Raw genomic sequence first — 25,573 nt, forward strand, 5'->3', positions numbered from 1 at the left:
CCCTGTCACTTCTTTACTTTTTACAGCCCAGGCTGTAAATATCACGGAGATCCTAGGCTTGTGAAAGGTTGAATAATCCATAGATAGAGAAAAGCAATTTTGTTCTGTGACCTAATGGAATAGAGAGATTGTACATGTGGCAAAGGTAAGCAAAAAATACATCCACTATTGTAGCCCAAGTTGTAGCACACTGTTCCAAAGAAAGGCTGTGGAACCCAGCACAAAAATTTGCAGCTGTTGTACAGTAAGGCGAGTAGATTTAGTCAGTTTGGAATCTCTTTATTGTTTTCAGTTTCCCATCAGGTTCAAGTCACTTACTCTTTCTTAGCTTACGTACAGATGCCTAAAGCAGCCGGTAATGAGAAATTAATATTAAAGTTTAATTTTTAAATCCTCCCTTTAGGTTATACAAATTTCTAACAACAGAAATAAAAGGAGATAAGAGACCAAACTAAAACCATCTAATGATGTATCTGTGCTCAGTGCGTAAAATACTTCATAAAACTTTTACACTTTGTTATTAAGTTCCATATCCTCAAAATACTTATGAACTTATTTAAAATTACTAGGTGTTCAACAAAGTTGGGTTTCTGCTTGCAGCAGCTATAAGTTTGCTATAGTTGCTTCATTTGAGTGATGGTCTTGCCTTCATAGATACACTTTTTTAAAAAAAAGCAGTAAAAAATTAAGCTAGAATAACTGTCTTTCCCTTTTCTATTTACATTGACTGCAGTATCTTTAAAGATGTGTTTGGGATTTGAATGACCCTTCCATAGAGCCATCCACACCAAAACTACAAAATTCATTAACATTAAGATGGGCTAAAGGAATTCAGTAATTATTCTTCTAGTCCTCTTACATTTTAGTGAGCTGATTAGAATCTTGTTAAGAAAACAATATACTTCATATATGAAGTATTCCTTGTGATTGTGAAGGATAAATAACATTTGAAGCTGTAGCAAACTGTTTGCTTTTTATCTTTTTAACAGCTATGAGCAAACTTCTGAAATGTGACTTTATACGATTTTTGTGATCAAGAATTCTGATTTGCCTGACAGTTTCTCAATGTTATCTTTGGGCTATTTAACCCACAATTTTTCTGCATAAAATTCTGTTGAAGACAAAAGAAATTCCTGGGAAACATTTGCCTTTATTGAAAAATATATTTTTCCTTAATTTCTGTTGCAGCATGGGGTTTTACCTCCTTTTTTTTTTTTTTGCTTAATTTCTTGGAATAGCATAAAACAGCATGACCTTGGGCATAAGAAATCATGGGAAATGCAAAGAGCAGAAAAAGAAAAAAGAGAATTTTTTCTGTGTTTAAATCTTCTTTAATATTTGCTATGATAGTTTAAAATTTCGAGCAGACCTTTAAAGGCATATAACTGGTCTTTCTACTTTGCTCCATAAAAATAACCAGTGATACAGGAGGCTATTTTATATGTTATATCTCTAAACACATATAAAATAATGTTGATTTTATACCTCTTTCTCTTTCAAATCCAAAGACATTGTAAAAGGATTTCAAAGTCCTATTTTAATTATACACACATATGCAAATGACATAGAACATAAACATTTATATTTGTAATGCATGACCAATACCGAACTACACGATAATAACCATAGCAACTGTGCTTTTGGCCATGCATTTGTGAGAAAACCAAGTGCCAAGGCAATAAACATGCTCTCCTTTTTCAAGTTTTGTGACATTTTTGCATAGGCATGTTACAGCACATGCTTTTTCCTGTAAATCAGTGTCAAAGGCCTTGTTTAATGGTCCCTACTGTTTCCTTTTGAGCTGTATGCCATTTTTCTCTTTAATTAGAAGAAAAATTTTCAAGCTGCGAAGATGTAACTATTCTCCACAGCAGTACAAACCGTGCACTCAAGCAAATCTTTGAACTTAATTTTTAAATTTTATCTGTGAAAGTGGTAAGTTTCTAAGCTTCTGGAATCCATGGCTTTCAGTGAAAAAAAGGGAAACTGAATGCCGTTATGTGTAGTTCTGTATCTCATAATCAGAAATGCCTTGGTTTATCCTTGGGATTATAAATTACCCTTCAAGACATTACAGCCCAGTAAAATTGCAGGGCACCAATTACTTCAATTACTTTAAGGTTAGGACCTTTCCTTACAAAAATCTTTTTCAATGCTTTACTTTCTGTCTTACTGAAAATAACTGGAGACATGCAAGCCTGTTGTTAACAAGCAATACTATAAAATGTCCTACTTCAATTATACAGAAATTTTATCTTACAGTGTTTCATCACAAACACAACATTTTTAAAATTCTTACATTTATTTGAGGGTAATGTAAGCTAGTCTTTGTCTAGTCCAATCTATATAATCCTTTAGAGCTCAATGCTAATTACTGAATGAACATAGTGTGATCTAAAGACCATTTAATTGTATACTACATCACCCAAGGTTGTTTTCAGGTAATTAATGGATGTAAATGCAAGAAAAAAAGTTATTAATAAATGAAATGTTATATATTAATTCGTTAAAATATCTTAATATGGAAAATTTCCTAATTTATTTCAGAAAGACTGTGATTACACTACAGCAGTTTTTCTAGATAGGAAGTAAGAGGTCTCCAAAATACTATGTTTTAAATAATAAAACCATCCTTCATGCTGTAAAGTATGGATATTCCCTTTAAGCACCTGAAAAGCACATTTAAGTTTCCTAAAGGAAATAGAGTATTAGCACTTAGGGAACCAGTGCAAAGTTTATAACACCCAAGATATTAGGATGAAAGTATTCCATTCTTTGCCTTAAGAAATTTTATCTGAACTTTCTGGTCAAATTCGAGACAGTGTCTTAGATATTTTAAAGCTAAAATGACAAAGAAAATCTTTATTTTAAATTTACTTTGGACCTGACTTACTAAACCATTTCTGTGATATAAGCTTCTGTTAGGTTGCTATGAATTTACAGTATGGTGACACCAATTTATACTGTGAGTTTCTGTATGATGCAAATATTTCAACAGGAACATGTCAGCTGTTTAAGATCAGGGATTTGAAGAAGTATTAAATCAAGAGCAGAAGAGACAGTGTCATGCTCCAAATAAATACACATTGAACTTGAAATTACTCTTGTGAAGGGGTTGCACACGTAATTCTAAAAGAACTGCAACCATTTATGACTCTCTATCCTTTTTTAAAGATTTCTATGTGTTTATAACAGCCTCCTCTCTCTTGCAAGTTCTGCAGCATTGTTTGCTACACCTCAGCTCTTCCAGCTAGCTTTCCTCCATTAACCTTACCTGAGAAATTTTCATTACAATTCCTAATACTTTAATGAATAGAAATCATATTCAAGCCATTGTAGTAAAGCAGGTGTGCAAGCTAATAATAATTTAAAAATCCAATAAAAATAAACTCACCAAATGAAATCTTTTCTTTCTTATTATTTTATTTGTTTTTACAATCTTATCTAAATTTGTTTTATTGGAAGAGAAAATATTGTAACTAGAAGTACATGGGGTCCTGAATGAACCTTGGATGTAGCTACCGAAACCCATAGGCCTTCTGTTGTTTGAGCTCCAGCTCTCATGTTCTCCATAATTTTTTTCAGCTGGAGGTCAAATGGCCACCTGTTAGCCACGCTCCTGAAATGGGAACAGAAGTCCGAGGTTCAGAGGCCTGGAACTATCTATATTCACCAGTCGTCAGGTTCTCTAACCACGTGATTTGCTTTATAATAGTTTTCTTGTCTGAAAGACAAAATGTGGCAGAATTTTCTCAGAGCTACATTTAAGATTGAGGTCCAATAATACTGTGATAAGACCACTGTTGCGATGTTCAGAGTTCCAACCATACTGACCTGAGATGAAGAAACTTTGACAAATGTCAGTATTCCTCCAAGCTCAGAAGTAGGTGGATAGTGCCAGGATCTCGCTAACAAAAAACCTTGACAGGATCTGCAGCAGATAAGACTAAAGCTATAGATTTGAGAGGTCTGGCTTTACCAGGGAGGGGTGGAGTAAAGGAGTATCTCAGAGCCCACACTATCTCTGCTGAGTTCTCCATGTCACCCTATGTGTTAGTAGACATGCAGGTGGGCAGCTTGTCCTTAACCCCACTGTTTTCCAGTTGTGGCTATATGAAGATGGGCCTCATTTTTTATGGTAATGTCCTATTTTCAGCAGGATCTGAGAAATTAACGATGGAGTTCTTTTTGCATCCCTGCCTCTTAAAAAGCCCTCTATTTACCTAGATAAAGTACTAAAATGGTGTTGGTTGCCTTCCTGTAAAGTGCCGAAGGGAAGTCAGGGTGGGAGGTAGAATATCTGAAATTCTGGACCCATTTTTCCTGATAGCATGTTTGAAAAAGAGCATGCTATAGATAGACCAGAGCATTTACTCGTGATCATGAATTGTTGATAGCTTCTGGAAAGTATATTGTAGTGAACGAGTTCAAAAGCTGTGACATTTTCAGTTTCCATTAACAACTACAAAAAAAATATAATGTCAGTCTCATAATGTATGAATGTAGGCAAGATATGTATGCATAAACATAGATATAAACCATGTATATTTATATACATATATATATACAAAACTATGTTCACACACACTTAGTTACAGGTACAGACTATCCTGCAGATATATAGGCAGTTTATCTAACTCTGTTCCTAAGTTTTCTTTCTCTTCTGCTCAGATACTGTGGCAAAATGATATATATTTCAGGAAACTAGCAATAAGTGAAACATATCGTTGTGGACTATCCAAGTACATCAATAAAGGATAGCATTTGGGATCATATACTAGAGTTATTTTCCCTGATAGTTGATTCTATTTTAACAGTAAAAAGTCCAGAGAAAACCACTCCTTCCCACAAAGCATTTTATTTCTAATTTTGAGATCCTAGCCCAACAAAGTCAGTAGACAGTGTAACTTTTGTGTAATGCACTCAAATTACCATTAAAGCCTTATCAAGCAATGTAATGATCTCATTTATCCATGTTAAAAAAATTGTTACTCACATGCAAACTGAAGAACAGCTTCCCTGCTTAATATACTGCCAAACACGTTGGTGGTTAAACACTGATACTGTCCCGAATCCTTCATTTCACTGGGGTTGTTGATGATCAAACTTCCTTCTATTAAACTGAAGCGATAATCACTTTCAATGTCGATTTCAGTTCCATTTCGAAGCCATCTTAGGAAAATAGAAAGAAATGAAGTGAGCTTTTTATGGCCAAAGGCAGGCATACAGAAACTGGTAGCCCCAGCTGTTATGACAGCTACTTAAAGATAGCCTGTGCAGTAACCTGTTATTTTGGCAAAGCTTTGGATGAAGACATTGTACATTGCGTGCCTGACAAAAGCTAAGTTTTTCTGAAAAAAAAAAAACACAAGTAAAAACAGATCTTCAGCCTCTGAAGAGAAAGCGTGTTCTTTGTTTGCCTATGCTGAATCAAATTGGTAATCTCTTTTTTCTTTTTTTCCCACCAAAGGCTTCCATCCTTCATGTCAACAATATGACATTTAACATGCTTATAATAATCAAATTTTCAATTCATGTTCTATCATAAAAGCCTTAGGCCGAGATGAGTTTAGGGATTTAGCAGAGCTGAGTCTGTACCGCACAAGTCAGGAACCTTTCTTTTCCATTCTTTCAGCATTTGCTTTTCTCGACCCATGAAACAGAGAAACCTGATTTAAATACAGAAAAATAAGACCTGTGAAGAGCAGGGAGGCAGATTTATGTACATAGGCCATTATGAAAGAAAGGATGTTGTCAATGGACAAACGCAAAACAATATCAGCTGGACCAGGATACACAGAATTCAGAGAAGACTGGGACAGGAGAGACTGGAATTAGGTGGCGACTGGTCAAGGGTAATGCCTGGCAGCTACCAGGTAAATGGAAACTAAGCTTAAATGAGGAGTCAGAAGTGGGAATGCTAAGTTTGGGAGGTGTTTGGGAGTGAAATGAGTAGCCTGAACAGTAAAGACAGGGATGGGAGTGAAGACAAGGTGAGAAAAGCCAGGCTGTAGGAAACATATCAGAAAGTATCACACCTGACCCAAAGGATTTAATAACTCCCGAATGAACAGTTCTTTTTCTGAGGGTTCAGAGGTAACCTGAGAGTCTCATAATTTTTTTGCTGTATGAATGGCTTTTGGGGTTGGGTTCCCCCCTCACCCCCAGATATTGTCTGCCAAAAAGCCTCACTCTCATTCATCTCCAAAGGCTGAAACAACAAACCCTTCAATAGTCCACTGGCTGCAAGAGAAAATACTTTGTGTGGTAGATTAATAGACTCCAGCACTCTGGAATAACCTCTGGGGGGGTGCAATATCTCAAATAAATAATAATAATCCACATAAGAAGACTTTTTTGATTTGCTTTTGTGTCAAACTGTATAGAACATGAAACTGTTAAAAGAGTGCTTCTGATATACAAAGAAGAGATAAGCAGTGTAAAGAGGTATGGCACAGCTATTACGATGCACAGATATTAACTTCATTGCTAGTTCACAGTCATTCTGCAGTTTCAAAGTCGCCTTAGGAAACTGCCAAACACTTCCAAGCTTTGCCAGCGTTCAGCAAAGACTGGAAGAACTTGGCAACATCAAGACTCCAGAGGCAATTTTAATAAAGCAAAAGGATCATCAGTACACCCCAACTTGTCACTATTCACGGTGAATGAGGTACAGACAGCAGAATTCAGATGAAATAGCTCCGGGTTCTTCTTAATCCAAAAATCAGAATTGCCAGAATTAAGATGAAATGTGAAACTATTATTTGCCCCTTTCTTTTCATGATAGGACTTTTGATTGCAGAGGATCCCTGTTTCATTTAATGTAAGAAATTAAACACTGTTGACAATATCTTTATATTGCAAAAGATATTAGGGAAATGTCTAGGATTCACTGCATTTTTAGAGAGATTCATACACAGCAGAGCTAAAAAGAAGAGGAACTTCTAATCTTGAACAATTTATTAATGAAATCATAACGAAAGTTAACTTTTATATATATAAAAATATATTTATATGAAATAAAAATGCAAAATTAATTGATCCAGTAATGATGAGACATTTAGACAAGGAAAAAGTCAAAAATTCATGTTTTGGCATTTATAAATGGCATTGGACACAAAATTCAGTTTGCTTTAATTAGCTTGCTTTACTTAGTTTCATTTTCAGTTAAATTCAATGCAAAAACATGTTTTTGTAATGCTACCCCAAAATTTTGGACCTCGATGGCTGCCTGCCTATATATCTGGGGGTCCATCCTGAATGATTGTATTCCCCTCACATAATCCAAACACAGTAGAGGAGAGGCGACACTGAATTGTGTGACGTGTTTTCTTCTAGGTACCCTGACTGATCTGGGAGGACAGAAACCCAAATATAATACTTAAAAGGTAACGAGCTGATAGGGAAAATCAGCTAATTTTTTTCTTGAAGTCAAGTGACAGATAACATTGCAAAATAGTCTAATTTGGCTTAAGCAGACAGAGAGCAATTTTTTTTTTTTCAACTGCCTTTTCTATCAGGAAATGATGCTGACAAAAAATTCTAACCAGCTTATATGTGTCCTAAGTAAAACAGGAAATTTAGTGTTGCAAAAGCAGTGAAAGCAGTGTAATGAAGCATCATATCAGGGAATTCTGCACCTGTTTTTTCTCAGTAACACTGGTGACGTGTGAGATCCCCCAGGAAGCTTGTGAATGTCTGTATTCCACATCGAAGGTGTCTCAGTTGCGTTCTTCATTGTGCAGGACCTGACTTGTGATACTAAAGTATGATTCACAGAAATGCTGAGCAAATGGAATCTTTTGATCTTAGGGAGTTATTCCCTAAGTCAATGCATCTAGATACCTCAAATGACTGAAACTCAAGAAATTAAAAATTGTTGTTTCGGGGTAGAGCTTGAGCAAGGGAAAAAAAGCTCTTTGCAAGGATGAAGAAAATCTAACATGATGTGAGCATTTTCCATTCTGCTAAAATGAAGTAATGTCCTAGCAAAAAAAAAAAAGAATTTTTAAACAGGTTATGAACACTGTTTCATAAGTTATACAGACTGAGGAAATGAATTAAACTGTCAGAGACAACTTGGTTTTGGAATTTCTGAATGCTTTTAAATGTTCTTTTAATGTAGCTTTAAAAAAAAAAAAAAGAAAAGAAAAAGAAGAAGAAAAGAAAAGAAAAGTTGTACCATGCTTTGCTTTTGTCTGAAAATAATTCTTAGCAGCATGGGCCTCACAGCCCATGGAAACAAAGATGTCTATTGTCCAATGCTCATAGATAATAGGACATGGTCTTTGGTGATATGGAAATAACCCTTCTCCTCACTATTTCATATGCCAAAAGCTGGGCTGTGAAATACAACAAACCTTTGCTTATCTATAGCCTTTTTTTGAGGCTAAATTCCCTCTGAACCTGCCCTGGAGAACAGTATACCCCTCACCAAGTAATTTATGTCTCTTTTCCCTTTCCCTGAATGGCAGTGTGTATTGCATATGCTGTACAGACAAGTGGCAGCAACAGAAACTGCTGTTAAAATAAGGCCATTAAGGCCAAAGCTCTCCTTGCATGAACAGCAGTTAGGAAAGTCTGTTTATGAGGCTGCTGACACCAATTAATCTCTCGGAGCTGAAGGAATGGATATAACAAAATCATAAAACAGCCCAGATTGGAAGGGACCTTATGATCACGTTGTCCAATCTTTCATGGGAAAAGGAGCCTAGATCAGATTATCTAGCATCTCGTTCAATTGCACCTTGAAAACCTCCAGTGATGGGGACCCTGTCATGTCCCTGAGGAGGTTATTCCAGTGAATGATTGTTCTCACAGTAAAAAATTTATTTCTTACATTAAGATGAAATCTCTCTTGTATGAAACTTCTGTCTATTGCCCCTTGCCTTCTCCATGTGGCTCCTTGTGAAGAGAGGACCTTTGTCCTCTTTCTAGCCACCCTTTAAGATATGCTGCAGGTCTGTATTTGTTGATTGCATTCCAATGGGAAAATGCCAAAAAAAAAGTTGGACCAAGAAAGAAAGGAAATTACATAGGTTCTCCAAAGAGAAGATCTCCACAAGAAGAATGAGGTTGTATGGGAGGGCTGAGTATAGGGTCCCCATCTTTTTTAGGAATCTGTGACTTTTCCACAGGGTCACATGCTATGTTTAATGGACTGATAGCACTTTAACAGTGTATGAGACTAATATACATATTTTTAATCAAGAAAGCAACAAATATGTAATTGAAATTACACAAGGAATGTCAATAAGGAAGAATGAAACATAGCTTTCATCCCACATGGTGAGGAGTTCACGCAGTTCAAGTCTGAAGAAGTTCTGGCCGCTCATTCCTAGTTCCATGTTACGTGTTTCAGTCATGCCTGTGCTGTTTGGGGAGGTTGTGCCACGCATCAGATCCATTTAACAACTGACATCTGTTACAAAGAGGCAGATTCAGTGCTGCTGTGATGGGGATATCTAAAATGGGACTGCCTCCGAATTTCTTCCAGACATAGAATTGCAAGTTTTGTGACTCAAATGCATCTAAGGAGAATTCATCCAGAATGCTAAAGAATCCACAAGTCAAATAATATCATACGTGAAAAACAAAATGCGGAATAGATGATTGTTACCTATGACAAAACAACGGTAAGGGTCCTTATGTTCCCATTTTAAGTGAAGAATGATTCTATGAGAAAAGATAAAGGGTGTATGAGGAAAAAAAAATCAACCATGTGTTCCCACTACATCACTTGTAATTTGTATAAATTATGAGTACAGTCAGATACAGCAAATGGATAAGGTGGCTGCAACATGCTGTTCCCACCTGTAAGTGGGCACCATTAATAACCTGAACTCAGACTCACAGGTGTGTCATAGCAGGTCTGTATAGTAGAAAACTGTGGCATAATAGTCTGTATGGGAAAACAGGCAACAGACAATGGTTGCAAAGGAATAAAATGGTGGACTTGTGAGTGAAAAGACACCAAATTTGGCTCAGCCACGGTACCCTGCATTGCATAGTCGTGTCATTTAGTGTACCTGTTCTTTACTGCTTTTCCTATAAAATGGGGTAGTATTTCATAGCTTTATAGATGTTTAGAAAAAAATTAATCCGAGTTTTTGATCTTGTCAGCTGTTACAGACAGAAGTCAAAAAACTGGACGAAAGGAGTCCCTCCACATGGGTAGGTACGATGCACAGAAAACACAATTTGAAACTTCACAGATTGCTTTGCCTTACGTGAAGCGTAGTATACCACTACCGCTTATCTTTCTTGCTTATTCAGAATCAGAAAAAGCATTCAATCAGAAAAGCCATTTCTGTCATGGAACTGTTTCTGTTATGTTGTTCTACGAAGCACACTGACTCTCAGAGTGGGATTGCAGAGGCTAATATTCTGAAAATTAAAAGAATTATTTCTGAAACAGGTACCTGTATGTGGGAGTAGGATTTCCATGAGCTTGACAATTCAGAGATACTTTCTTCTCCTCAGAATCAGTTGGAAAAATCACATCATCTGGCTCTTGTACAAACACCGGCCCATAATCAACACTTTCTGTGGAAATAGAAGCGGTATAGTTTAGGGATTCTGAATAAATGTAAGTGTATTACAGCTTTTATAAAGTGAGACTAAAGTATGCAAAATTATGTTTGTTTTCCAGAGGTTCATATCACATTACTCCAGATGTTATATTAAAAGGCAATAGTTAAAAGAAAACAAAAAAGATAGGGAAGAAATATTACTAAGTTAACAGTAAAATATATAGTATGATTTAAGTGTTCATCATGCCTTAAAATGGCTTTCTCATCAGACATATTTTGACCTGCAGTCTAATGAGCAACTCAAGAGAATTAAGCCAGCAAGAAGAGTTAACTCTGCTTATAGACGAGGGAAAACAAAAATTTTCCTGCTGCTTGCAGCAGCTTATCTCATCAAGAACTAAGATACAGTTTTCCCCTTTATGTCAAGGTGTTGCTAAGAAAAATCACTTGTAAAATTAATGGCAGCAACTGGTGGCTGCTATTAAACAATATATAACAAAATCTGACATTTCGTTTTCCTGCGCTGTCTTCTCTAATTTTGGCATGTATCTATATCTTCATATGAATTCACATTTCTGAACAAGGAAAGCCGGATAGACCCATAGAATACAGCTACGATTCCAATTCATTCATATTATGAAGAGGGAAGTGTAACCTTCAGAAAAGTAAAAGGTTCCTGATCATGTAGGTCTGAATAACTAAAATGCTCACTGTGTGCTGGAAGACTGTGGAATTTTAATCAACTTAGACTTGCTCCAATCTCATGAATGATTTAGTCCCATAATGCTCTTAAGATTTAGAGCACTAGCCTAAAAATTTTGTTGAGGGGAGATAGTTACTTTGTCCTACTGCTTGCAATGAAACATATGGGAGCAGGGTTTTCTCTGTCAGTTTTATGGTTTCATATGTTCACGTCATAAAAGTCCTTCAACTGTTACTGAGGACAGCATGACACCTTAAGCAGTTTATAACCTCCTGATATATTTATCCTATCAATACCAGCTTGAAGTAAGAAAGGTGCACCTGAAGACTTTGGGTTCGGGCCATTGACTAATAAAAATTATTTGCTGCATTGTTCTACTAAGGCCCCACAACTTCAACCACATATTATGGGTTCACAATTTTGTGAACTGTGACCTTTTTCACACTGCTAACAGTTTCAGAAAGTTTGAGTGGACAGGAGAAGGTGCACAGGACTACAAGTCTTGGTACAAGAAGAAAGTCTTGGAGTCTGAAGAAAGGATGAGAAACATGGGAGACATAAGTCATAGTATGCTCCTTCTGAGATGCAAATTTCCATGTCCTTAAATTCTGTGACGTTTTGGGTTTCTCAGTTCTATTATTATAATGCAGTGAAAAGACCACATGAGAACCTATCCTGCTATTCAAGCTTCCTTTTTAGTGACGGTACACTTATAACACACTTAGTTTTTTGTCTTTTTACACCGCTATTGAAATGCAGATTTTGAAAATACCATTATTTTCAGGTACGTATGCTTCTACTGAAACAGATTCAAATAATTATGCTGTCAATTTGTAAAGACAACAAATAAGAGCAGCAGCAATTAGTAGTTTCTGTTTTGCATCATTTCCAAGTTTATTAGCCCTTTTTGTAGGACTGGGTAAAGGAGTGTGGATTGCTGTTCTGCATATTTACACTACATCTGTGTTTAGGTACGTTACTTCAGCTGCATGTATTGCAGAAATATATTTTCTGGGACAGATATCTACATTATTTAAAAAAAAAAACCCAACCACAATGAGCGATTTCTAATATATGCTTATATTATTGAAGTTCAAATAACTCCAGTGCTAAGTTTTGAGCATGACAACCGAGGCTGCCACAGGGGCAAAACCTCTTTTAAGAAAGGAAAATGTGAGTACGAAAACTTTGTATGGATTTTTTTCTTATAATTTGGTAACCTTTTGCACAGGAGAAAATACTAATGAATGTAGGCGTAAATAATCAGAGCTCTCATCAGGCGAGAGTCTAGCAAAACAAAGAATTAAAGAATGAAACCAAGGGTTTAGGTTTAGGTGTTATTCCATGCAGATTAGTAGGTGTGTGGATAGGGTGTATATTCATGACGATTAATGATTTTATCTTCTCCCTGGGAGTGACTCTGTAGTTAAAATATGTCACAGTCTAGAATTGCTGGAACGAAAAGAAAAAGATGCAATGGTAGGTAGGTGCTGGTGTCACTAGCAGTACTGGTGTTCTTTCTACCTGTACTATTTGCAACAGTAATACTGAAATGCTGTGGTGCACTTTCCTTTTAGAAATATAGTCTGAACTCTTTATGTGGAGGTTGTCATTCTTAATGGTAGTAGCTAAATGGATGCTTGTGCTATGTGGAATGAGAACAGGTTTTACTTCTGCTTGCAGTGAAGACAAAGGTAACAGAGAATGTTCAGTGCATGCAAGTCATCTTCCTAAAAGATACAAAAATGTAGACAGCTGCTTATCTGCATTTCAGATGGAGTGTGGAGTACCGGCAGAGATTATTTGGAGACTCAGAAACAACATAATAATGAATGATAATGTTCATCAGTTTGTAGCTAAAGTGACTAAATGAATTCTTAGTTAGATCATCTTGACTGCAACAGAATAATTGAAGAAAAAGGTCTATTCTGAAGACATCAAAGCACTTGTTGAAAAGACAAGACTGTATTTTTATAAATTATTAGGCTTAATAAAGGGGTGATTAAATAAAATACAGTGAGGTGTCATATGTGATATGCAAGAAATCGTAACAGACCACCTAATGATACTGTCTTCATTTAAACTCCAGTGACAGACTTGAAATTGAAAATCTTAAGTGTTCTACGCCTTCTTTCTTTATTTCAAAAGCAATGAAGGAAACACACTACAGATGTAAATATCTAATTTAAATATTTCAAAAAATATTTTAAAACTATTTTTTTCAAATTAAAACACAGGCTGGCTTACAATTAGAGAGAAAAAAATTAATTTTCTTATACATAATGCTACTAAAAGCTCAAATTAAATGAAGCCTTGTGAAGGCTTCAATAGTTGTCAATATCAATGATGGGCACATAGTTTAGCTGTCTACCATCCTGTTAGAGGTAATGGGAAGTACAGACTCTTCCAAAATTGACTGGAACACCACTGGAGGCTTACTGTCTCCTCTTTTCTATGCAGAGAGTTCAAAGCTATATTGAAACTACAGGACTTGAGAATATTTCCCAGGAGGCAGTGCACACTCTGCTAATGTTGCTGTTTCATGTGGGGTGAGAGTCAGGGATGCAGACCTCATTTCCCTTCCCCTAATCCAGACAATGGAGGTAAAGCCAGGTTGCGAGGCACGCAGAGAGCCATAGTGTGAGGCCGCACGTCTGCAAGAGTAGTCAATCATGGAGCCAGGGCTGAGGAGTGAATTGGACCAAATGGTGACTCCACAGCCTGAAATCTTGGAAACTGAGGAATGTGAATATCCACACTAAATGTGCATAATTAATCAATTTTCCTAGAACAAACTTAAAAAAAAAAAAAGTGTATGCGCATGGCACTCATAATACAGAGATTTCTAACATTGCAGGATAAAAGTTTGATTTTCAGGAAAATGTTAAATAGAATTCTGTCTGCCTTTTACCATTTTACCAACCTATCAGCTGTTATTTTAAGTAACAATTACTTATTAACATTTCTCAACATTTTCATATCAAAGAAGTAACTTAAAGAACCATAATCTTAATTTATAATTTAAATCATTCAGTTCCATGGTAACTGAATTGTTGATATTCAAGATTCAGGTAAATGACTTCAAATTTCTCCTGGAAATTCCATAATCACCATACTGCTTCACAATTTTCAATTTGTCAAAACAGTTTAATTTTGATTCTTGGATAACATTGTGACTTCTTCACCCTTTCTGCTGCCCTTATTGATTCTGAGGCAGACATGCCCCCTGACAGAACAATGTGCAGATTAAAATCTGAAGTGCTTGGAGAAAACATATATCTAATGATCAGTATGGGATCTAATCAGCCTTCTCAGGAATAAGTGAATCTCACCTATCCCTGGTTTTAGTGATGTGAGATTTTAAGTAGGTGGCAATGAGGTTCAACGGTTGAAAAGTAGATATGGGTTAAGAGTTCCCTTTTCAATAACTTTGGTTTCATTGCCAAACCACTGGTGCATTACTTGACTTGGGAATTCCAAGCTGTAACTACAAAAATAACAGCAGCAAATGCTTAGGAGACCTTAACATCATTGTGCTTGAAATTTCCAGTCTGAAGTGGGTGACCACGTGAATTTCGCCTGATTACAAATGGGAATTTCTTAAAATCTCTTTTAGGAGTATTGCATCACTTATTCAATACCATCAAAAACCTATAGACAATTTCTTCAGTGTACAGCATAACTGAACATTGATTAATATTTACAAGGATTCTTCATGTGCCCTTTTACAAACTAGACTGGAGGACTGCTCAATTATCTCAAGAAAGCCAATATTAGGATTAATAAACTCTGGGGTTTAGTCCCAGGTCTAATCAACTGCATCAGTCTGCTCTTTCTGATGAGAGTCTTCCTTGAAAAATTAATCTCTGGTTCTTGCCACATTTTGATCATGAACAGTTGTAGCAGTATGTTCTTTTGATACCTTATGCTAATCTCAAGAGTAACCAAGGTGAGAGTTATACTTTTAGATAACAGTAGATATAGATGATTGCCAAGGAAAAAGAGAAAAAAAGTGCCTGATTATAAAATCCGACTTTATACATATGAACTATTCTATGTAAGCAACCAGGTTTATATATGTGTTCAAATTTTTACAGGGTTAGAAACACTAACCATTTGAGAACGATATAGCAGAAGAGTTCATAGGCGAAAATGACCACCACCCCCACCCCCTATATCTACAGTACATACAATCCAAACAGCTTTACTGCAGGACATTACACACTGGGGCAGGTTAACCTTGGGCGGCTGCCAGGTGCCCACCAGCTGCTCACTCATTTCCCCAAGGGAGAACAAAGGATGAAAAAGCTCCTGGCTCAAGATTAAGAAAGGGAGATCCCCTGCAAGTTACTGTCATGGGCAAAACAGGTACAACTTCGGAAAACTTATTTCCAGTTAAAATAGACTTGGGTAGTGAGAAACAAAGACAAAAATTAAAGCAATGCCTTCACCGCCTTTTTCCAGGCTCAACTCCCCTCCTCCGCCCCCAACTCCTCCTGGCCATAGAGTTGCCATGTGCGACACGGGATCTATGGGAGGTCTCTGAAGTGGCCTCCTGGGATCAGGACAGACACCCCAGGGTGTATGAGGTGCCCTGGAGACCCAACCTTAAGCACATGAATTAATCTGTACAGGGCGTTCAGTTTCTAACCAATAAATACCCAGTGCCACTGGGAGGTGGTGGGGTGTCTGACACTCTGAGGCAGAGCAGACCAGCATGGTGCCACCTTCACACCAGCCTTGCCCTGTCCCGGTGTAGCAGCTCTAGCTCAGGTGAGGCTCCTCACAGCCCCTGAAGCGACACTGCGGAGCCTGTTTCCAGACACCCGAACCCTGCTCTGTGCTGCCAGCTGTGATGCAGGTCGCACCTGCCAGTTTCATGTGTATTCATAGGATATTAGGCTGTAAGACAGCCCAAGTGGCACTACGTCAGTGTATGTTAAACACCTGAATTACTCCCCAGTGTTTAGACACCACATTTGTCTGTCTGCACCCTCATGCTGAGCTTCACCTCGCTCTGCCCCGGCCCTGACAGCAAGGAGGAGACCCAGGGGAGGTGGGGTGGGACAGGATGGTGAGGGGCCGTGAGGTGACCACAGCCCCAGGCTGTCCCCACACAGACAGGAGTGACAGTGGGCTCTCCATGTTAGCTGGTTTCCCCATGGGCCTGAGTTATGGGGTTTGTCCATCCCACTGCATTTGATCAAGGCTGAAGAGTGACACCCTGACACCCCTTTTTCCCCAGGCAGCCTAGAGCTCGGACTTCCACCAGCTCTGGAACACCTGGTGACATGGTGACCGTATCAGAGAGAGCAGAACGCTGGTGGTTGCCATGTGACGGGGTTGGTGACAGGGCGCTCAGGATGGGCACAGAAAGGGCTGCGCGGTGCCGGCCCAGAGTGGAGGCGAGCAGGCGGGTGAGCGAGGGCTGAGGCGAGAGGCAGGAGGAGGGCAGGGAGGGGAGGGCAGGGCTGCTGGGCCTGGGCAGGGAAGAAGGGGTTGCCTGTGGCACAACAGATGGTGGCTGCTCCTCCTTTGTCTTCCAGAGACGGAGGCTCGTACAGGGACAGGACCAGACCATGGCACACTCCTGTCCTCGGCCACACAGATGGAGATTTGCTGCCTTCTACAAGGATACCGACACTAAGTTAAGGCATCAAGAGTCTGGCAGAGCCAGGGCAGGGTTTGCACATGGTCAGTGAGGGTGGTGGCTCCTTTGTTTGTTGTCTTTTGCAGCCACAGACCCAGACAGGGACAGGACCAGACCATGGCGCACTCCTGTTCTCAACCACACAGACAGAGATTTGCTGCCTTCTACAAGGACACTGAGACTAAGTTAAGGCATCAAGAGCCTGGCAGAGCCCTGGGCAGCGGTTGCCCATGGTCAGTGATGGTGATTGCCCCTTTGCTTCTTATTCTGCCTTTTGCAGCCACAAGCTCACACAAAGACAGGATCAGTCCATGGCGCATTCCCGTCCTCAGCCACCCAGACAGAGATTTGCTGCCTTCTACAAGGATACCGACACTAAGTTAAGGCATCAAGAGTCTGGCAGACCCCTGGGTAAGGGTACCCTGGGTAAGGGTTACCCTGGGTAAGGGTAACAGTGAGGGTGGTTGCCCCTTTGTTTGTTATCTTGCCTTTTGCAGCTGCAGACCCAGACAGGGACAGGACCAGACCATGGCTCACTCCCATCCTCAACCACACAAAGAGAGATTCGCTATCCTCTATGACACTGACACAAAGTTAAGGAGTCAAAAATGACACCAAATCATGGTGCCAACCTAGTGATGCAGTGACACTGTCACTGTGGCTAGCAGGCTCATGGTGGCCCATACCACCATGGGATGGGTGTCTCCTGGCAAAGGAGGAGGGATGACAAAGATGCGGGACTGACAGCCTTGGCCTGAGGCTGGCAGAGCCCTGGGCAAGCACTGCCCATGGTGAGCCAGAGTGGCTACCCCCTTTTTTGTTATCCTGCCTTTTGTAGCCACAGGCCCAGACAGGGACAGGACCAGATCATGGCGCACTCCTGTCCCCTCCCTCCGCAGCTACTCAGCGAGACATTCTTCCAGGTTTACAAAGCTATTGACAAGGAACCACATACAGCCCCAGTCTGGACCATGCCATGGTCCCACAGGCGACTGGAGGCTCCCCACAGCTATGGACAAGGGCAGCCCCGCACCACCCGCCCTCTCTGTCTGAAACTGACCTTGGAATAAAATTTTCTGATTCTTGAACCATTGGCTGGTTCTGCTGCTTTGTGTGGTCTTTTGGGGGAAACCTCCTCGACCTTTTCCTTATTGTACTTATTTCTTTATTATATTTAATTTATATATCTTTGTATGTGTGCATATATATGATTGATACATATATATATATACACACACATTTTTGTACACATGTATGTTTTCTGATCCATTCAGGGATCTAAAAGCATCAGGTTTGTTTGCACTCGTATTTTAACTAACATGCTCTTAAACAGGACAGTCCCGTGTGAGTTTGCATGGGAGGATTTGAACTCCATACCTTATTTTTATTTTCTAACTTAAGCAAGAACATAACAAGAGATCAATATTTAACATAAATATTAAGTATATGTATATTTCAATTTACTATTTTAATTTCTCAAGGGAAATATTTCTATTCCTCACACAGGCTTGTATTAAAACAACCAGTTTTCTGTATCTTATTTAAGTGCTATGAGACTGGTGATTTATTATAGTGGCATATATCTTTTCAGATTACAGGTATGCATTGCAACAAAGCTAGTTTGTGGCCCCTTTACAAATTTTAAGTTGCCATTTTCAATCTAGGCAATTAAAAGCACTAAGCACTCTCCTTAGGATTTACTATATAAAGTGGTATTTTCCAGAACGGTGTGGATACGGAAAACATTCCAAATATTAATAAAATCCCTCTTTTTAAATTCTTGAATATTCTTGGAAGTAGCACTCGAATATTCTTTGAATTCCAAGGTTCTCCTTACAACACATTTGCACTTACACAATACCAGACTATATGACTTCTTAGTAACAAGTATTTAAATCCTCAAGGGAATAGAAACTGGAACCTGTGTATCCTGGACTGCAGACATTAGCCAAAATGTGGTTTCTCTCTCTTACATACAGAGACACTTTAATTCTCTCCCCCAATTACTGATGAAAAAAATCAGATGTTCATCTTGCTGAGCATTGCAAACACCATGAGAACAAACTGCAGATGAGAATAAAGTTTCCTGAACTTTCAATTCTGCAGTAACTGAAAGAGTGTCATTCCTCAACACTCAGCTTTCTTGCTGCCATCCTTGATATAATTCCAGGTCAATAAATACACCATGAAAAAGAATGCATTCCTGGAACCCTAGGAACACACAGGTGGGCAGGAAGGAAACATAACCGTGTTCAAAGACCAGCATCAAAGCTACATTGGCAATATTATTTTTAGCATCTGATAATTCTGTGTGCTGTACCTTTAAAGAATAAAAGAAATAATGTTCTTTTAAATGTTTTCTTAAATAATATTTTTAAAATATAATTGTCTGCAGAAGGGGTAGCAAATTCTACACTGCACTGGTCACTTGCATCAAATATCGTTAGTGTAGTTTGACCACTGTCTGCAATGTTACCATACCATTCAAGCTAGTCTTCTTCGTGCCCTCTTCTCAGTCTGAGCTACTGGTGGGAGGAAACACAGCTCTTTTCACTCTGGTATTTTTCACCCAGCAGACAAGGTATCCAAAGGGAAATGCTCAGGCAGCGTGTAAACATGGGCGAAGGAGGTGTTCACGGAATCATGGAATAGTTTGCGTTGGAAGAGACCTTTAAAGGTCATTCAGTCCAACCCCATTGCAATAAGCAGGGACACCTTCAATTAGATCAGGTTGCTCAGAGCCCCGTCCAACCTGACCTTGAATGTTTCTAGGAATGGCACATCTACCACCTCTCTGGGCAACCTGTTCAGGTGTTTCACCACGCTCAGGGTAAAAAATGTCTTCCTTATATCTAGTCTGAATCAGACCTCTTTTAGTTTAAAACCACTAGCCTTTGTTCTTTTGCAACAGGCCCTGCTAAAAACTTTGTCCCCATCTTTCTTATAAGCCCCTTTTAAGTGCTGGAAGGCTGCTATAAGGTCTCCCGGGAGTCTCCTCCAGGCTGAACAACTCCAACTCTCTCAGCATTTCTCATAGAAGAGGTGCTGCTGCCCTCTCATAATTTTTGTGGCCTCCTCTGGTCCTGTTCCAACAGGTCCATGTCTTTCCTGTGCTGTGGGCTCCAGAGCTGTACAAAGTACTCCAGGTGGAGTCTCACCAGAGCAGAGTAGAGGGGCAGAATCACCTCCCTTGACCTATTGTCCAGGCTTCTTTTTATGCAGCCCAGGATACAGTTGGCTTTCTGGGCTGCAAACACACATTGTCAGCTCATGCTCAGCTTTTCATCCACCAGTACCCCCAGGTCCTTCTCAGCAGGACTGCTCTGTTCCCCAGCCCGCATTGATACCAGGGGTTGGCCCAACCCAGGATCAGGACCCTGCAGTTTGCCTTGCTGAAGCTCATGAGGTTCACACAGACCCGCTTCTCATGGTTGTCCAGGTCCCTCTGGATGGTATCCTGTCCTTCAGGCCTTCTCCATTTAATCTGTTCATGTCCTTTTAGGACCACTTTTTTTTTGCTACAGGTAATACTGGTAGATAGATTTGCTACTCCCTCTGAAGGTGGACTAGAGAGATCTTCAGGCAAACCATTTATTTTCAGCTGTTATTGTGACACACTGACAGAATTTTTACAAGTGGCAGTTGGAAAAAGGGTGAGGCAATTCTCCTTTGAAAGCAGAGTATCTCAGCAAAATTTAAAAACAAAAAGTTTTTACAGGACCGGGAAAACAACGTTTTCTTATCTCTATACTTTTTTTTTGGTCAATTTTTCAAAGGCCAGTTGAACCCATGTGGAGATGGAAGGATTTTCTAAAGAAAACATACAAGAGGGTGTAAAATGATAGAACTTCTAAAGCAGCCTAAAGAGAGAGGTCACTAACAGATCTTCCATCCTAAAATATACATTGGATTCTGTATTCAGATCCCACCCAGAAAAGTATCTACTTGACATATCATGGGCCAAACCATATCTCAATGACCTGTCAGTCCTGGGTATTAATATGTTCAGGACACTTGCAGAAAGATGCAGGAGTTATATGTGTTGCTGAAGTGTGCGTATCATCAGACTTTATTAAAATAAAACAAAGATATTTCATATCGAATTGGTCCTACAAAATGAAAGACACTTTTTGGTAAAGGTGGATCAGGTTTTAGCGCTACTCATTATCGAACTTGCTTTTGAATTTCCTTTCCTCATTTGTTTTCAGTTTGTGCTGCTTGTATGCGTTTGAGGTGATGACTCTAAAGCATCTTCTGATTAACCTTTGTTACCATGGAAACAAACAGTTTAACCGGTTTGGTATATTCAGAAAATATTTTAGATGTATAAATAATCACCCTGCTTTCAGAGAAAACACATTGCTTTCTTCAACTAAAAGCTATAAACCCTCTTTTTTTCAGCTTAAACACTGAAAAAAACATATTAACTTCAGTGCTAATATTGATTTTACAAGTAGATTCTATAATATAGACTTTCACTTAACACCTAAGAAATAAAGAATGACTATTCATTTTAATATCCCTATAATCTGTCAAAATATAAAATTTATTTTAATATAATGAAATAGAAAAAGCCCACTAGTTCATCACACCAAAATATATTAAATCTATGTGTAACAGATTCTAACAATAAGAAAGGTGGCTGCAACTTACAATAATTATTTTGCATATATAGAAGCAGACATACATATGTATGTATATATATTTATACACACATGCATTTATAAAATACATTTAATCTTAAAACTATGTTTCAGTTAACTTAAAAGTCAAGAGAATTGGAGGAGACTTTCCTTTTGACAGGCAAGTTCAGGCAGATACACATGCCCTGAGGTATCTACATTGATTCCAGTATGCTGCATGCTGGAACGGTGTAAAGTACACTCATGATTGAGTTTACACTGCAAAGCAGATAAAATTATTTTCTCATATTTTTAGATTTACCTCTTCTGAAGCAGATATGTTTATTTGCTTATTGGGCAAGATAGGACAAGTATTTTTCTGTGGCTTGAAAATACTTTCTCTGTTCTGTGGCCTGAAAAAAACCATATCTGTTTTAAACTTAGTTTATACTATCTAAATTGCATGCCACATTAATCAATATTGCCCAATATGTTTAAGAAATTCAAAATTTTTTAGTAGTTTGTGTCTTTAATTCAGACTTGTAAATGCTGAATCTAGCAGATGGTGTGAAGTCAGGAATCCTCCCTGAACAATAATTAGATTCAGATCTTGCACATCTTGAGGTTCATTGATTCAAACACTTCCAGTCATGAACTAGACCCTGCTCTTTATTTTCTTCTGAAAGATATCAAACTAAAGATGGAAGGATAAAAAGAGTCTTTATTCAAGGTTAAGTTCAATTTTATTTACTGCAGCATTTCCAGAAGGTTTTGGAACGGTAAGAAAGTATAAGAGTTTGCAGCTTTATGATTCTTCGAGAGTATTTAATGAATAATTCACACTTTCTATGCACATTCTTTAGTCATGACTTTACACATTGATACATAGCTTGAAGAGGACTGTATTGCCTTAACTGCATGTTTACGCTAAGAAATTCCATATAGTTTAAATTCAGCAGTGAGCTACAGCATAGTTCTTTTAATTTGAAATATCAGGAAACACATGTTGAACTAAAGAGTGCAAATTAAATGGCATAAAGTCAGTATAAGAGGACCTTTATTAGAAGTCATGTCAGGCCTCTGAGCGTGCCTCCTGGGAAATACATTAAGAAGTCGCTTGAGAACCTGTATACTTGGACAGATAATAAAAGAATTTTGTTTTTTCTTATGGCAAGCCTGGCTCCTGAGTGTATGCCATATATTGGATATTTGTATTATGCAAGTTACTAATCATAATAACATAAAATATATTTCCCCCCCTCTTGTTAAGTGTCCTCTCACTTGTAGCAGTGGTCGCTCATGACCACACATGAGCACAGGCTGCTGTAGCATTTCCTCATTTAGGAGGCCCCGGCTAATAAATACGATCATTTAACTCTATCACTTATCACATACCTGTTGTAGGAAGATAACTAAAATATCTTACCTTCAAGACCTCTGAAAAAAGCCTTGAGTTCAAATTAAAATGATAAACTTACTAATTTAAGTGGATGGAATGCCAGATGATTGAGATGATAGTTATTTCTGGTTGCTAAATGTCAAAGATATCTCAAACATAAACTTATTAACAGAACTGACAGAGGTTTAGAAAACAAGTTGTATTCAGCTGCCACAGTAGACGTGTTCTTGCCCTCTTGGATGATGCAGAATATCCTACCCGGTCTCCTGCCACAGACTCCTCAACCCTGCCACGCCAGCAGTATGCTGGGCTTTTCTAAGTCCCGTTTCATAGCTGTGCTTGTGCCATGCAGGTGCTTCAGATAAGCAAGGGCTTTAAAAATCTTACTCAGGTGCCTCAGGTTTATCTGTTTGTACAACTGTCTGCACAGCTGGATGTACAAAGACCGGTAAGTGGTGGAGTAACTCTCCTAGGACTGTTTCATGCAGTCCTTGGAAGAAAGAACTGAAGTCTCTCTCTTTTGAGTCAAGTACTCTATTCATTGAGGCTTATCATTTATGGCCCTTTTAAAATTGTGTCTCCAGTCAGTGGATCTTCACTTCCTGCTGCAAAATAAAAGCAGCTCGACCACGGAGTTGGAATGTGGCCCCTAGATGTCTCAGAGACAAGATCATGCTGTCTCTAGACATTCATCCCATTGTAGACAAGGATAATACACTCTAGTTCTAATCCTGAACTTTGATTTTCACCTGAACATATCAGGTTGTCTGGGAGGAGTTATCACTGTCTGCTGCATGGGCAATAACTGAGTTTGGTGTAGTCACTGCTTACAAAGACTGTTGCAGAGGAAGGACAAATGTAGAAACCTGCCCCAGTTCCAGAAATGTTATCAAACAGAATTTATCTGCTTGCGTGATTCAAATTGTTGGTGTGGTGTTCTAGATCAACCTTAATTCATGGAACATATTTATGCTTGTATATAAGCCATTTCTGTTCACAAAAACACATGCATACCCCATTAGCTTTCAATACATGCAAAGTACTTTCTAGGGGAATAAAAGGAAAAGACGTTACCAAGAGAAGCAGTAATCCTGTAATGACAGCCATACTGCATGAATGTTGTTGAACTGTGAGGTATTAATCACGATTCTTTCCTCTGTTACTTCCTTACGCTACTATGTTTAAATATCCTCTAACCTCTTCCTTCCTCCCTCTCCTTCCTTCCGTCTTTTCTTTCTGTTTAAATTTCTACTTTTCTTGGAACATTGATTCAGATAAATATTATCACTAAAGAAATGGTATCAGAAATGTGGCTTCTTTAAATGTAACCAAATATGAAAAAATGCATATTGTTACTATGAATTATTGCATTTAAAGTTAAATGACACCACATCACATGGATATGTCTATCCATGCGTGCATGCGTGACAGAGTTGACTATGCAGAGTGGGTAATTTAGAGAAAAAGTAGTTTTATAAGATTTACTATTCATGTTTAATTTACATTACTATCAGTCATTATTAAATCAGAAAAATTCCAGAGAGAAAAATATATATAAAAGAGGGACTGACATTTTACAGCTTTGCTTTTCAAATATACAGATACCAGCTGAGTAGATGAAATTGTGCTGTAATGAAATTTCAAACTACCAGTTTACTATTTTCACATGGCAAAAACTGTATAAAAGTATTCTGCATAGGAATCTTTAAGAAAGAATGTTTTAACTGGTGTCTTTAAGGCTAATCTGAAGAATCTAAAGGGAAAGAGGCCCGTTTCTGCTTTGAGAAGTTTAATAAAATTCAAAATTATGTCTGAGAAACACTGAAGTAAGCTGATAAAAATGTCCTGCTTTTGAAACATCTTTCAAAAATTCAGAGAGGGAAGACAGACTTACCGTCATGTTTGAAGGCCTCTGAAAAGTGGTAGGGGTTTGTTGGGGAGTGATAATGTGCAGCTCCTCTCCAGCCTGGTGAAGGTACACTTCCTAGTGAAGGACTGCTTAATCGTGGTCTGTTCTTTGAATTAAATGAGGTTAAAGATGAACTACCCGATTTGATTCTTAGGATAGCAGCATATGAAGTGGGGAGACCAGGAACGGCTTCTGAATATTCTGGAAAAAAACCAAGGAGTGAACACTGAATAAAGCTAAAATGTATCACTCTTCCAAAGAATATTTAGTTATGCAGTAGAAAAGTTTTATCTGTAAAAGGAGTGTCAGAGACGCCCCAAACTCCATAAGGGACTCGGCTTCTAGACAGAACTGGGTAGCAGCATAGAGCTCTAAGACAGAAAATTCCCCTGCAGTTTCAGCACAATATAAAAATCAGGTGTTTATTAAATTTTTTACTTATGGTAATATGAATTTTCAATATTTTTAATTCTATTTCAATGACCCTAAGTAAGATTAGAAAAGTGTCTGTTCACAGCCTTACATTACTTTGTGTATGCAGTGCAGAAACATTGGTTGAAGCTAAATATGCTCCTCATTTCAACAGCACTCTGCAAATCAAGTGGGTTAGCTAAAATGCCCAAGAGACCACATATGCACAAATATCTCTCCCAAAAATATGCACACGCCAGTGTCACCTCCTTTTCTGTCTCTTCAACTTCCCCTTTTCTTCCTTTTCTGCCTGTACTTGAAATTTCAGTGTCTACAAATAAAGAACA

General features: G+C 38.4%; 1 protein-coding gene across 4 annotated transcripts in view; it reads right to left on the reverse strand.

Moving 5' to 3' along the window:
• The window catches only part of CNTN5 (contactin 5), a 661,723-nt gene that overhangs the window by 231,507 nt on the left and 404,643 nt on the right, over nucleotides 1-25,573 (reverse strand). For 3 of the 4 annotated variants that reach the window (XM_074570954.1, XM_074570976.1, XM_074570965.1), the window contains 3 exons: nucleotides 24,801-25,016; nucleotides 10,422-10,545; nucleotides 4,997-5,172 (listed from right to left, as the gene is read on the reverse strand). In XM_074570954.1, coding sequence (XP_074427055.1) covers nucleotides 4,997-5,172; nucleotides 10,422-10,545; nucleotides 24,801-25,016 — 516 coding nt within the window. The remainder of the gene's footprint in view (nucleotides 1-4,996; nucleotides 5,173-10,421; nucleotides 10,546-24,800; nucleotides 25,017-25,573) is intronic. The other variant, XM_074570986.1, reaches the window with a different exon arrangement.

This window comes from Larus michahellis, chromosome 1 (assembly GCF_964199755.1).
Source record: "Larus michahellis chromosome 1, bLarMic1.1, whole genome shotgun sequence".
NCBI classification, from domain to species: Eukaryota; Metazoa; Chordata; class Aves; order Charadriiformes; family Laridae; genus Larus; species Larus michahellis.